The following is a 12,100-nucleotide window of genomic DNA, read 5'->3' on the forward strand; positions in this document are numbered from 1 at the left end:
AGAAAGGGGGGTTATATGGGTGGAAACAAAATCCAGCCTGTCAGATTGACGGGAAGAAAACTATTGAACAGCAGAACGTATTCCCCTTGAAGAACCTGAGCTCAGGGCGGCTTCTAGCTGAGAGCTGCTACATTTGAAATGAATAGGAGAAGTGGGTCTGGTTGTTTCTTGATGCCACATTTTAATACAGCCGTGACTGTAGACAGGAGAGGAGCTGCAAATTTTTTTTATTAAGTGGAAATCTTACTGTGTGCCGTCTTGATAACATTAGCATGTTGTTTTTTAGCATGCGGCAGCGCTTTCTGTCGGGCAAGTGCTAACGAAAATAAACCTCTGCTAGATCTTCTGAAACACAACCAGGAGGAGGCGGCAGAGACTGTAAAGGAATGATTTACTATTTAAAACAAACAAAAAAAACAAATAAAAAACACAAAGAATGTGTTATGCTGGAACAGACATGAACAAACAAAAACATGTCAGGAATGAAAAAAAACAAAGTAAGCAAACCAACAAAACTGGACTTGGCAGTTTGAGAAGTGCTCTGGTGATTTCAGGCGACCTCTACAGGGAGGAGGGGGTAACCACATCTCAAATGTACCTGTTTATGTGGATGAGGACGAAGGAGGAGGTGAAGGGGATGGGGGCATTTTTTTTTCTTGTTTTGTTATTTGTCACTCCACTAAAAATGTACATGGGAATTACAAGCAAACTAGTCAATAGAAAACACCCTTTGGCCATATTTTGAGGAGTCCGCTACATAGTGCGCTACGAGTGTACACGCGACATATGAAACACCACTAAGCCCCCATGTACATTGTTTAGCCTACTACAGAAACCATTTTTCTAATGTGTTGTTTTATACTTTTTTTTTTTTTTTTTTTTTTTTTTTTACATTTATTGTTTTTTTCCTGTGACAAAAACAAGTGTAGGGAAAGGCTTCTATCTCCATAATGTTCACTAAAAACTGTGAAAGTATTAGACTGATGTTTGAATATCAAACAACAGGAACCCATTTAATATTTTATTCTGCTTTAGAGGTTCTGCTTGTTAATGCCAGGAGCTGTGTTGTAGGTGAGAGCCGGCCGACCTAAACCTCCATTCATCGGTGGGTGGGGGCCTTGTTTTTGGGGCCACTGCTGTCGTCATCGCATGGAAGCTCTGCGTCGTCTGAATCTAGACGTCCGTAGACCGTCGCTCGGCAACCTGAGATGCTGCGCATTCTGGGCCGGACGAGGTGGTCTGTCTCTGCCTCGGGCTCCGGGGCCGGGTCTTCTGGCAGAGGGAAGCCGCGACGCTCCCATGGTGCTACCGTCTGGAAACACCACACACTGAATGTCAGGCACAAAAGCCAGAAGTCTAGAGGTAATCTCTCTGATTCCTCTACGTACCCGCTCTTCAAAGGTGAAGTCCGGAGTCGAGCACCGTGTGTCCTCGCTGGACAGCAGTCGGTGGGAGTCCCTGGAGCAGGGCGTGTGGGGATTGGACGTGGTGTCTGGGCTGGCCGGGCTCATGGGTGACGGTACGTGGCTGTAGTCGTGGAGCATGGGGCAGTGGCCCGGGTCTGGAGATGCAGGCTGAGGGGTTGGAGGGTTAGTCCCGCAAAGCAGCGGTGTGGTTCGCCCATCCACGGATTTGTACGACCTGAGAGATGTGGGACACAAGTGTGCGAGTCAGCTCTGCGGTCTAAAAACTCAAACAGATAATAGTGGGTGAAGTGGCTGTGGAGTGGGTGTGGGAGTCACCTGCTGCCCCTCCTCTTAGCAGGAGCCAGAGCCATCCAAGTCCAGCGGGTCCGCTCCTGGTCCTCGTAGGGCTGATGGAGCTGGATGAAGGCTGCATCTGTCAGATCCTCCACCTGCAGGGACAAAAGAATGCCATCAGGATCCCCAGACAGTTCATATTAAAAGAAAAACATAAAATAAAATCAAAACATTTAAACATTGAACAAACATTTGATTCACTCTAATAAACTGGTTTAGAAGGAACTTCTGCACTAAAACTAAGAGCTCATGTTGCATGATAAATGTAACCACTAGATGTCACCATATACTCACTGCCATTTATCTGCATTACAATTTAAACAGTAAATCAAATCTGTACAATTTATTATATTGTGTGCACTCACCTCCCGCTCATCCTCCTCTTCAGTTATTGGCTGTGAGAAAATGTCCACAGATCGCCAACTGCACAACAAAGGAAGAAAGCAGCAGTTATACCAGTGTCATAATAATGATGATGAACACACACAGACTGAGCGGGCACTGTTTTTATTACCTGGGTGTGAGAATCTCTTTGTACTGCAGCTTCTCCACTCTGGTAGTGGCAGCCACAGACATGGGGATTACTATGTTGTTGATGTCAAAGGAGCTTTCACCTCGCCGCCTTTTGATTGGCTGCTGCTGGAGGACAAAGGAATGCATGAACAAACATGACTGCACAGTCAATGGTGACGAATACAAAAACAAAACAAAAACAGGATTCATTACTATACTTTGTTTATCTGGTCATGTCACAGTTTAAATATCAACGTGTGTTTGCTGGTGATTACACAGGTTAAGGTTGAGTTAAAGTTTCCACATCGGTGTCAAAAATGTTTCCTGTTTGTTAATGAGTGACTGTTCAAAGTGATAAAACCCTGCGACAAGACAGCAGCTGGTCTGATGTTTACTTAGTGTTTCTTGAGACTTTTTCTGCTCCAGTAACCACAAACATGAAACAAGTACAAACCACCAAGTTTCAGTTTGAGTTTACTTTCAGATTCGAACAGCTCCACTTTCATCACAATCTGGCTTCTTTTTACAACCATTCATTTCATATCTACTGGCTCAAATTAAAATAATCAATGCAGAGTGTATAGCAGGGGACAGAAATGCAGTATGTGTGTATCCTTACAGGTGTACTGGGGATGCCCTGGTTGCTGGGGCCAAGCGGTGTGGAGTTCTCTGAAGATGTGGACAGCTGGCGCGTCAGGGGGCTATGGAGGGAAGAGTGCATGTTGGCCATGGTTGGACACGGGCTGCTCGAGTCCAGGAAGAGTTTCGGGGACACTGCAGGGATGGCAGACAGGTGGATTTAGATGAATCTTCAGAATGAAAATGATGCAAACATTTTACTTTCATCTTTTAAGACTCACAGTCAGCCCGGTCCAGAGAGTGCTCTCTTAATCTCTTGCGGCTGTAGTTCTTGTCGTAGGGCCCCAGCGGGATGGAGTGGCCCGGCAGCCGCTCCGTCTTGCACACGGCCTGACCTTCGAGCCTTGCTGCGTTCAGCATGGTGGGAGTGCTGCTGGTGCTGCTGCCGCCGGCACCTCCGCCCACACCGCTGTCCACCGTCCTCAGCTTCTCAGTACGGTTCTTATAGTGGCCCAGTCCTGCAACACCAGGAGCCAGTCACATACAATTAATACAGATTATTAAGCACATGTATGGATTTTTTGTGTTAATATCACATTTAATCAGGTGCAAATTTTGCTTCTAGGACACCGTTTCATTTTATTTGACAAGATGACAAGAGTATTACCATGTCACTGCAATGAGCTCAATGATTTCTACATTGCAGCCAGTTCAAATATCTGACTGTAGAGACAAAAAGCTGTACTCACTGACTGCCATAAGCGAGTTGGTGAACTTGTGCTTCTCTTTGGACGAGGAAAGCTTGTGTTTGAGGGAAAGCTTCTTCAGAGGTTTGCTCCTCTCCAGTGACTTGCTCTGCCACTGGCTCTTCATCACCTGCTGCAGACGTAGACTGATACAGACATCTGTGGAAGGGTCCATAAAGAAGGAGTCTTAAACACTGACAGCAGGGTTGAGTTTATAATAATGCAATGTTTCAAATCTGTGCTGATAATGATGTTGTCTAAGCATCTTCTGTTGAGCTGTCTCCCTGCAGCCACTCCTTGTTTAACATGTAGGATATGGCTGTAAAACTGACCGTCAGGGAAAGAGAGGATGGGGTGGACGCCAAGATCCAGTCTTGACAGGCGCTCCAGGGTGGGCTGCTCCAGAGGGTCCTCTCTGGGGGTGGGCCAGCCACCGCACATCACACAGCTGAGGTTGACACGGCAGTTACATTGAATCCAACTGGTTCTCTGAGCCTGCACGGAGACAAGCTGATAAGTCAGCAAATACATCAGAAGGCTCCACAAGAGTTAAAGAGTTAACAGTAGAAAAAGATTTTTTTTTATATCTGTGAAGCCACTGGCATCATTGTGTACCTGTGTGAAACTCTAATATTACTACAGTCTGATATATAAGAAACCTTTTTAACCTTGATGCACAATGCATAATTTCCCTAAAAGGATTATACCATGAACAGTTTATCAACATCTGATTCGCTAAAAACAATTCTATCTTCTATCCGATCTTGCAAAAAAATAAAAACAATCTGCTCTCCTCCCCTGGAACGAGTGACTTGTGACCAGCAGTCACATGAAAAACTCTTTAAAAATTCAGTGACCATTTAGCTGACAGAGAAAATAATAATAATAGATCACTAAAATGTGCTGAAAAATAGTCAATGGTGTCCCCTTGATTCAGACAGGAACTATGCACCTCTGTGTGGTAAAATATCTGCTGCATCTTGGCAGCACAGAAGTCTGAGATGGGCAGGCAACAAAACTCACCTTGCCGTTAAGGTTGGGAACAGTGTTGGGCTGAATGAGCCGCCGCCGTCGGCAGCTTACCAGTGGTCGTGTTCGTGCAGCGACACAAGTGCTGTCATAGGTCATCGGCTGCTGGTGCTTGGTGTCTGCACTCTCTGTCATTCTGTCGCAACAGAAAGAGGTTACAGATCAGAAATGCTCACTCAAGTAGTGTGTTGATGTTTTGATACTGAAGGGTCAAGCTGGTTTGAGGATTAATTTCATTCTCTTCTTTTGAAGTCAGAAAATTGTGAAATATTCCAGTTACTGTTTCTTGAAAATGTTAATTAGTTTAATTCTCAGCACATTCGTAAAACTAGAACTAGATCAGAACAATTTTCACAGCAGTGTTTCACAGAAAGCGGGCTGCCCTCCTGGGAGCTTGTAATCATTATCATTCGTACCTGCTGAGGACACCGTTTACTGGCTGCCCATTCTGACCTTTCCAAGGGCCCGGCTCTGTGTTGGTGACTTGGGCAGTGCCTGTGTGCTCCAGCCGTTCTGTACCAACATCCTGCATCAATAGATAAGACAAAACCAGTGAGGCTACACCTCATATTAACCAGCAAAGGAGTGCATGCTGACCAACAGCTCTCAGCCAACCAAGGATATATAAGGAAACTACATAACAGACAAACTGAATCATCTCACTCCTGCAGCCTTGAATTATTCAGTCTGGATTTGTGAAAAAGACTGGGCTCTTCCAAAGCTTAAAACCCAGCTCTGCACTGTCCATCGGGATGCAAAGCTTGGAGCTCCTGCTTCACAAGATTTTACACAGTTTTTTTTATTGATGATTATTAAAGATGATTGACATTTTTCTGGTTTGCTTCTGGATGCAAAACCGGATAAATTGTGAACCTAATTCGACCTTTATTTTACCAGAAAATGTCATTTTACAAGACAAGAACAGATTGACATATGGGCTGAGACCAGTCTTGAGTTCATATTGTGAAATAAAAACCGTCAGCCATTTTTGTAATCCATTCCTTGAATGACACAGAATCTAAAGACTGGAACTAAAATAAGCACAAATTCAAGTAAAAACTTGCTTTAATTTCAATTTGGTGAGTAATTCCCGAAACAATCTTCCAATATATACCATATACCAGGTATTTATATGAGCAAACTAATTCTACTGGCCTGTGATGCATGGAGTTTAAAGAGGGGGTCCAGGCAGGGTTCTAGTAAACATGTATTTATTTGACTTATCAGTCAGAACTAATCAGGGCTCTAGAGACCCATGCGACCTAATTTCTCAATGGTGCAACCAAAAAATAACTGAGGTTGCGACCAGCTGTTAGAGGGAGATACATTCTCCGCGACTCTTAAAAGTCTCCCCGTGGTCTAACAACAGACACATATCAGGCCCATATCGTGGTCTAAGCCAATCAGAGACAGGTTAGGGGGGGGAACCCGCGTGTGTATATATACATTTGCAGTCAGACCGAGACCGTCTGCCGAAAATTCAGAAAAAGAACACGGACATATGCGCAGAACTGATGTTGTGCGATAAAGCTTGTTCCATACTCCACGACGGACGATAACGAGGAGGGGGCATGATGTGCTCTTAGCATTATAACAGACTGAACAACAGGTCTGATGGACAGTATTATCTGACCTGCGTGGTTCCATTGATGAAAGCTAATTCACTCTGACTGACAGCAGTCAGCTAGTTTTAATAAGTTATAGATATGCATATACATATACATGGTTACATGACGAACGCCCATTTAAAAAGTATTACTATTATCCTGCTATAGCGGAGCATTGCCTGCCAGTATGATATCTGCATACAGCTACTGTACTGTGACAGAGAATGAAAAGTCTGTCAGCTGGATCTCAGCTTTAGAAAGAGAGGAGACACAGAGGCAGAGAGGTGAGGAAGATGAGAGAAGAGATACTGTAGCTACATTTGAAACATGTTGAAGAAAACAAAATATATATCTCAATCACAGCTATTAGATAAATAAGGTGTATATGATTTTAACATTTTTTAAATTCACGAACAAACTGCGGTGTTAAGTGTGATGCGGTAACCTAACTTTTGTGCCGGTGCACCTAAGAAAAAAAGTTCGGCGCACCAGTGCAAAAAGTCTAGAGCCCTGCTAATGGAGAGAATTAAGATCGAACTGAATAAATTCACAATGCTTCTTGTAGATTTAAAATCGTCATTAGATAAGCATATAGGTGTATATTTAATCTGTATAAACCCTGATGACCAACTCCAACTAATGTGACACTGGCGCCAAGATGCGGGGTTGCTCACTGGTCTGTGGGAAACCCTGAAATGCATTTCAAAAGATACTGTATTTATGCGACCATACGGCGCACCGCATTATAAGACGCAGTCTCACATACAGGGTCTATTTCTGTATTTGACACATATACAAGCCGCACTGTATTATAAGGCGCATGTTACGCTAAAACATACCAGTACATAAATAAAAAGGTAATGGGAGCAAAACAGTGAGTCGAACTTTGTTATGAAGGAACGACTTTGTATAGTTTGATTACTCGCGGCATATAGCGCTGTAGCTCGCAAATAATTACATAATACAGATGCAGCTGAGTTATTTGTGTAACAATTTGAAATGTGTATGTACAATTTTCTGTTTTGCTGCCGTGATGTGTGGTGTTTTTCTTGTTGTGCTCCGAGCTGCAGTGATGTGTGATCGGATCCTCGCGTCTGAGCTTCAAGACAGAAAGTTATGTTGCGCTGCAGAAGTGAAAACCCAGGAAACCGCTCCGCATCCTCCGCAAGCCGCTCACCTCTGTTAGCAGCGATTCAGTAAAAACTGGCAGCGACAGAGAAACGCGTGTGTTTCTATGGGCAGAACAGTGGCTGCTGCTGAATGCCTGTTGTGATTCGAACTTTATGTTTACACTTTATTAATAAATAAAGACCATCTTCGGATATACGTTGTCCCGCATTTTAATCAGATGCACCACAGTGATTCCTAATTCATCCTTACCAGTGGCTGACTGTACAGAACATTTATTACAACAATGTACAATAAACAGGAAACAACTGCGCGAGTTCAAAACTGCCAGCTTCCCTCTCATCGCTGTCAGAGTCACAGTCAAACATGTTGCCGGCTGGATGTTTGGAAATTATTATTATTATTGTTAAGAAATTATGCCGGCTTTCACAAAAGCTCGGGCAACAGTCACTGCAGAAACATGAGTCCACGCATCCACAATGCATTCACAGGGCTCTAGACTGACTTTTTGCACTGGTTGCACTGGTGCGCCTAACATATTTTCTTGGGTGCACTGGCACAAAAGTTAGGTGCACCGCATCACACAGCAGTTTGTTTTTCGAATCGCTGTATATTTTATGGATCGGGCCTTAACTTGACACTTATCTTAACGCAGAAGTTCTTTTCACCTTCTCTTATCTGCAGCTACATCTACCATTTACCTGACGGGCCTTGCAGGGCTGTAGCCAAAGTTTTAGAAATACTGAGGTCCAAAAATTGATCTCCAGGTTTAATAATCACATATCATCCTAAACTGACTTTGGACCTTGTTTAATGAACACAGGTAAAAAAATAAATAAATGTACTCATTGTAACTGTCACATAAATAGGTTTAGTGAAAGATTTTTAAGTTGATGTTAAATGTGTTAAAACATAAGAAGAAGAAATAATAATTTAGTTAAAATGAACTATTGTTTAATTTTCTTCTTTATTTGAATGTTTATTTACAAAGCAAAGAGCAGAGGTCACATGGCCGGAAGTTAATTTACACCAAGGTATTATGGGTACGCTAGCATGAATGCAATGTGATGCACGTTCTGAGAGAAAGCGTATTACTCTACATGTGGTTCGACAGGCGCACACGGTAAATGTTTATTTTATTTGTTGTGCACGTTATTTTCTGTCAGTACCTTTGTGTTACATGATTATGACAAATTCATTGTGTAGCTATTTGTTAGATGCCAACGAGCTTTGGACTTCTATGGACATTTTCTTTTGGAATTTACATGAACTGCAGAGCAGTTTGTTTATTGTTTGTATTTATTTATTTTATAGTTTTCACGGTGTCACAGACGGTGTCTGGTGTTTGGTTTTGAGGAGAGAATAAAACCCCTAAAAAGACATCTGTACGATGCGTGGCCAATATTTATTCGGACCAGTGTAGCTACAGTGAAAACGTGACGCCAAGATGGCCGAGAGTTCAGAGTGACGACCACCGCGGGCGCGAGGAGAAGAGAGGAGACCACGCCGTCGCAGAGGAAGCGTGTGGCCAGACGATCGCCAGTGAAGGCGCTGGAACGGTGACTCGCTGGTTTACGGGAGAAGACGGACGAGTCTGCTCCGAATCACGGCATGCAAATAACCAGAGACAGAGAGAGAGAGTGTATCGCCGTTTCGCCAGCAGAGGGAGCTACTGACCAGCCTATGCCACAGCTTCACAAACATCCTCTCTACAAGCTCCAAGAGGTGCTAGCTTCACTCCACTGCGGTTCATCAGAGTGAATCAACAGAGTCATCAGGTTTGACTGTATCACCCCACAAGTGATGGACAACAAAATAACAAGATATCCTTTGGAAATTGTGGTTTAAGTGAGACATAGTCCTGATTTTACATTATTATAGCCACTAAGTTCCTTTCTTCACTCTACAATCATTGTGTTAGTGATAAATGTCCATTTAACAATGCAAATGCATAAGCATAGAGTGTAATAGGATTTTTGAAAAGGTGAAAATAACAGGTGTTATTCTAGAGATTTACATGTTCATATTGTGTTGACCAGATAGAATGCATTATGTCAGTTCATGATGATCAGTCACAAATTGGTGAATATGATGAACCAATTGAACATATGCAAGCTGAATTAGTAAGACTAAGAGTACAATTAAAAATTCAGACTGATGAAGCTGAAAGGGACAGACTAGAGTCATGCATAGGTGATATCCATGCAAAAATGAAAATGCACCGATCAACAGAGCACAGTACAAGTGCAGCAGAGAAGGTAGAACCCAGGAAGTCTTCACGGGAGAGAAAGATAACACTCAAGATGCAAGAATTCAAGCAACAAGAGGCTTCTCAAAAAGAAAGCAAATTCTTCAAGGTGTATGAAAGTTGGAAAGAACATGTTAGAGCTGCACGCACCAAACTTAAAGAAGAATGTTCAGACCAAGACTTGGCTGACCTAATGGACAATGTTGAGGGTATGGAGGCACAAGTGAGAGATGTGTATGAAAGTATACGGTCTCAGTCAACACCCTCTACAGATGTCAGAAGAAAGGTGGACTCCTGCACAGCAGTAACGAATGATATAATGGGACTAATGAAGGTACGCATGAGTGAGGTGGGCATGGAGGAGTTTGATGCTGAAGCAGAAAATTCCAGACTGTGTGTAGTACTAGACAAAGAGCATGCTCAATCAGTGTTTGACCTTAAAAGCTCCAAATTCACTGCTTCTAGCCACCACTCCAGCTATGTGTTAGAGCAGCAGATCATTGCAGCAAAAAGAGCAGAATGTGCTGCAGAATTGGCAGCTAAACAGGCAGAGGTGAAAATGGAGGAAGCTATTGCTGCCCAAAAGCAAGAACTTAAGAGACTGGAAAATCAGAGAGATCTTCAAGTTATTGCAGCAAAGCTTAAGGTGTACTCTGAAGCTGATTCAAGTGAGGCTAGCAGTGGAAGCAAAACAGAGCACAGGAAAATGGCAAGTTGTTCTCCAGTACCTGCTAAGGAAGTGAAAAAAGAGCAAGCATGTGAGGGCAATGATAAAGAGCAGACCAATCATACTAACCATGAAGCAGCTTTAATACAAGCATTGCATGACACAATGTCCCTTACCAGACTCCCTGCACCAGAGCCCTCAGTCTTTACAGGAGACCCGCTAAAGTTTCTGGAGTGGAGTACAAAATTCAAAGCCTTAATTGAAAGAAGATGCACAAACCCAGCTGACAGGCTATTCTATCTCCAGAAGTACATCAGTGGTGAAGCACAATCTGTTTTGGAAGGAAGCTTCTACAGGAAAGATGATGAGGCTTATCAGCAGGCATGGGAGGTACTGAATGCACGATATGGTCATCCCTTTGTAATCCAGAGAGCATTTAGAGATAAACTGAGCAGCTGGCCAAAGATAGGTTCAAGAGAGTCCTTTAAGCTCAGACAATTCAGTGACTTCCTGACTGCCTGTAGTAATGCCTTACCACATGTCAAAGGTCTCCAAGTGTTAAACGATTGCGAAGAAAATCAAAAGATGCTACAGAAACTTCCTGACTGGGTGACCTCCCGCTGGAATCGGCATGTCACAAAGCAACTGAGAAAGAGTGAGGAGTACCCCAGTTTCAAAGAGTTTGCAGAGTTCGTGTCACAAGAGGCAGAAATTGCATGTAATCCTGTAACATCATTCCAAGCAATAAAGCACACTGAAGAAAAGCCATCTAGAGATGTAAGGCGTCCAAAAGCTAATGCGTTTGTTACAAATGCAACAGTGTCAGAGAAATCACATCCTGTGACAAAAACAAACAGTGTGGCTAATAACAGGCCCAAAGATGCAAATACATCCTGGAAAGTGAACAGTCCATTGTCTGACCAAATCACATGCATGTATTGTGGAGCAAATCACTCAATCTACAAATGTCAGGAATTCTCCAACAAGTCTAAAGAGGAAAAAAGGAAGTTCATATTGGATAACAACCTGTGCTTTGGGTGTCTTAGGAGAGGACATAATTCGAAGGACTGCAAAAGTAAAGCCACATGTGGGATATGTAAAAAACATCATCCCACACCACTTCATGAAGACCGTCCCTCTGTAGCAGACTCATCTGCTAATGCTACGCAGGTGGATGAGAACACATCTTCTCTCTCTTGTAGTGTAGAAAAAAGCGATGGTGGGAGTACGTCCATGATAGTGCCTGTATGGATTTCTTCAAGCACTAACCCTGTGGCAGAGAGCTTAGTGTACGCCCTCCTGGACACACAGAGTACCAACACCTTTGTAGATAAGGAGGTATGTGGAGAAGTGGGTGCGGGGTCAGAGCCAATCAAGTTGAAGCTTACTACTATGATGGGAAAAGATTCCATCGTTCAGAGTGAGAGAGTTAGTGGCCTTAGAGTTAGAGGTTTCCATTCTCAAAGCTTTATCAACTTGCCACCTGCTTATACCAGAGACTTTATCCCACTGGAGCGTTCACACATTCCCACACCTGATACTGCCAAAAGATGGAACCATTTAAACAGTATAGTGAAGGAAATACCAGAGAGGATGGATTGCAAGGTTGGCCTCCTAATTGGTTATGATTGTCCAAGAGCACTGACACCACGTCAAGTCATTACAGGGGGTGATGAGGATCCATATGGCATCAAAACTGACTTAGGCTGGAGTATTGTTGGAAGATCACCACAAGTTGCAAAGTCTAAAGAAGTGACAGGTCTGTGTCATCGTGTGTCTGTTAAAGAGCTGCCTTCATTGACACCACTGAATGTCATCAGAGC

At 43.2% G+C, this 12,100-nt stretch overlaps 1 protein-coding gene across 6 annotated transcripts in view; it reads right to left on the reverse strand.

The window, feature by feature from the left end:
- Positions 1-862: 862 nt before the first annotated feature.
- Positions 863-12,100, reverse strand: part of kansl1a (KAT8 regulatory NSL complex subunit 1a) — a 31,432-nt gene continuing 20,194 nt past the window's right edge. For 4 of the 6 annotated variants that reach the window (XM_028432122.1, XM_028432123.1, XM_028432125.1 and 1 more), the window contains 11 exons: positions 5,044-5,153; positions 4,622-4,763; positions 3,931-4,093; positions 3,602-3,757; positions 3,134-3,379; positions 2,893-3,047; positions 2,275-2,399; positions 2,126-2,183; positions 1,743-1,855; positions 1,389-1,641; positions 863-1,312 (listed from right to left, as the gene is read on the reverse strand). In XM_028432122.1, the coding sequence (XP_028287923.1) occupies positions 1,100-1,312; positions 1,389-1,641; positions 1,743-1,855; positions 2,126-2,183; positions 2,275-2,399; positions 2,893-3,047; positions 3,134-3,379; positions 3,602-3,757; positions 3,931-4,093; positions 4,622-4,763; positions 5,044-5,153 (1,734 nt within the window). In that variant the 3' untranslated portion in view covers positions 863-1,099. The remainder of the gene's footprint in view (positions 1,313-1,388; positions 1,642-1,742; positions 1,856-2,125; positions 2,184-2,274; positions 2,400-2,892; positions 3,048-3,133; positions 3,380-3,601; positions 3,758-3,930; positions 4,094-4,621; positions 4,764-5,043; positions 5,154-12,100) is intronic. The other 2 variants (XM_028432127.1, XM_028432126.1) reach the window with 2 other exon arrangements.

Source organism: Parambassis ranga, chromosome 19 (genome assembly GCF_900634625.1).
Source record: "Parambassis ranga chromosome 19, fParRan2.1, whole genome shotgun sequence".
Lineage (NCBI taxonomy): Eukaryota > Metazoa > Chordata > Actinopteri > Ambassidae > Parambassis > Parambassis ranga.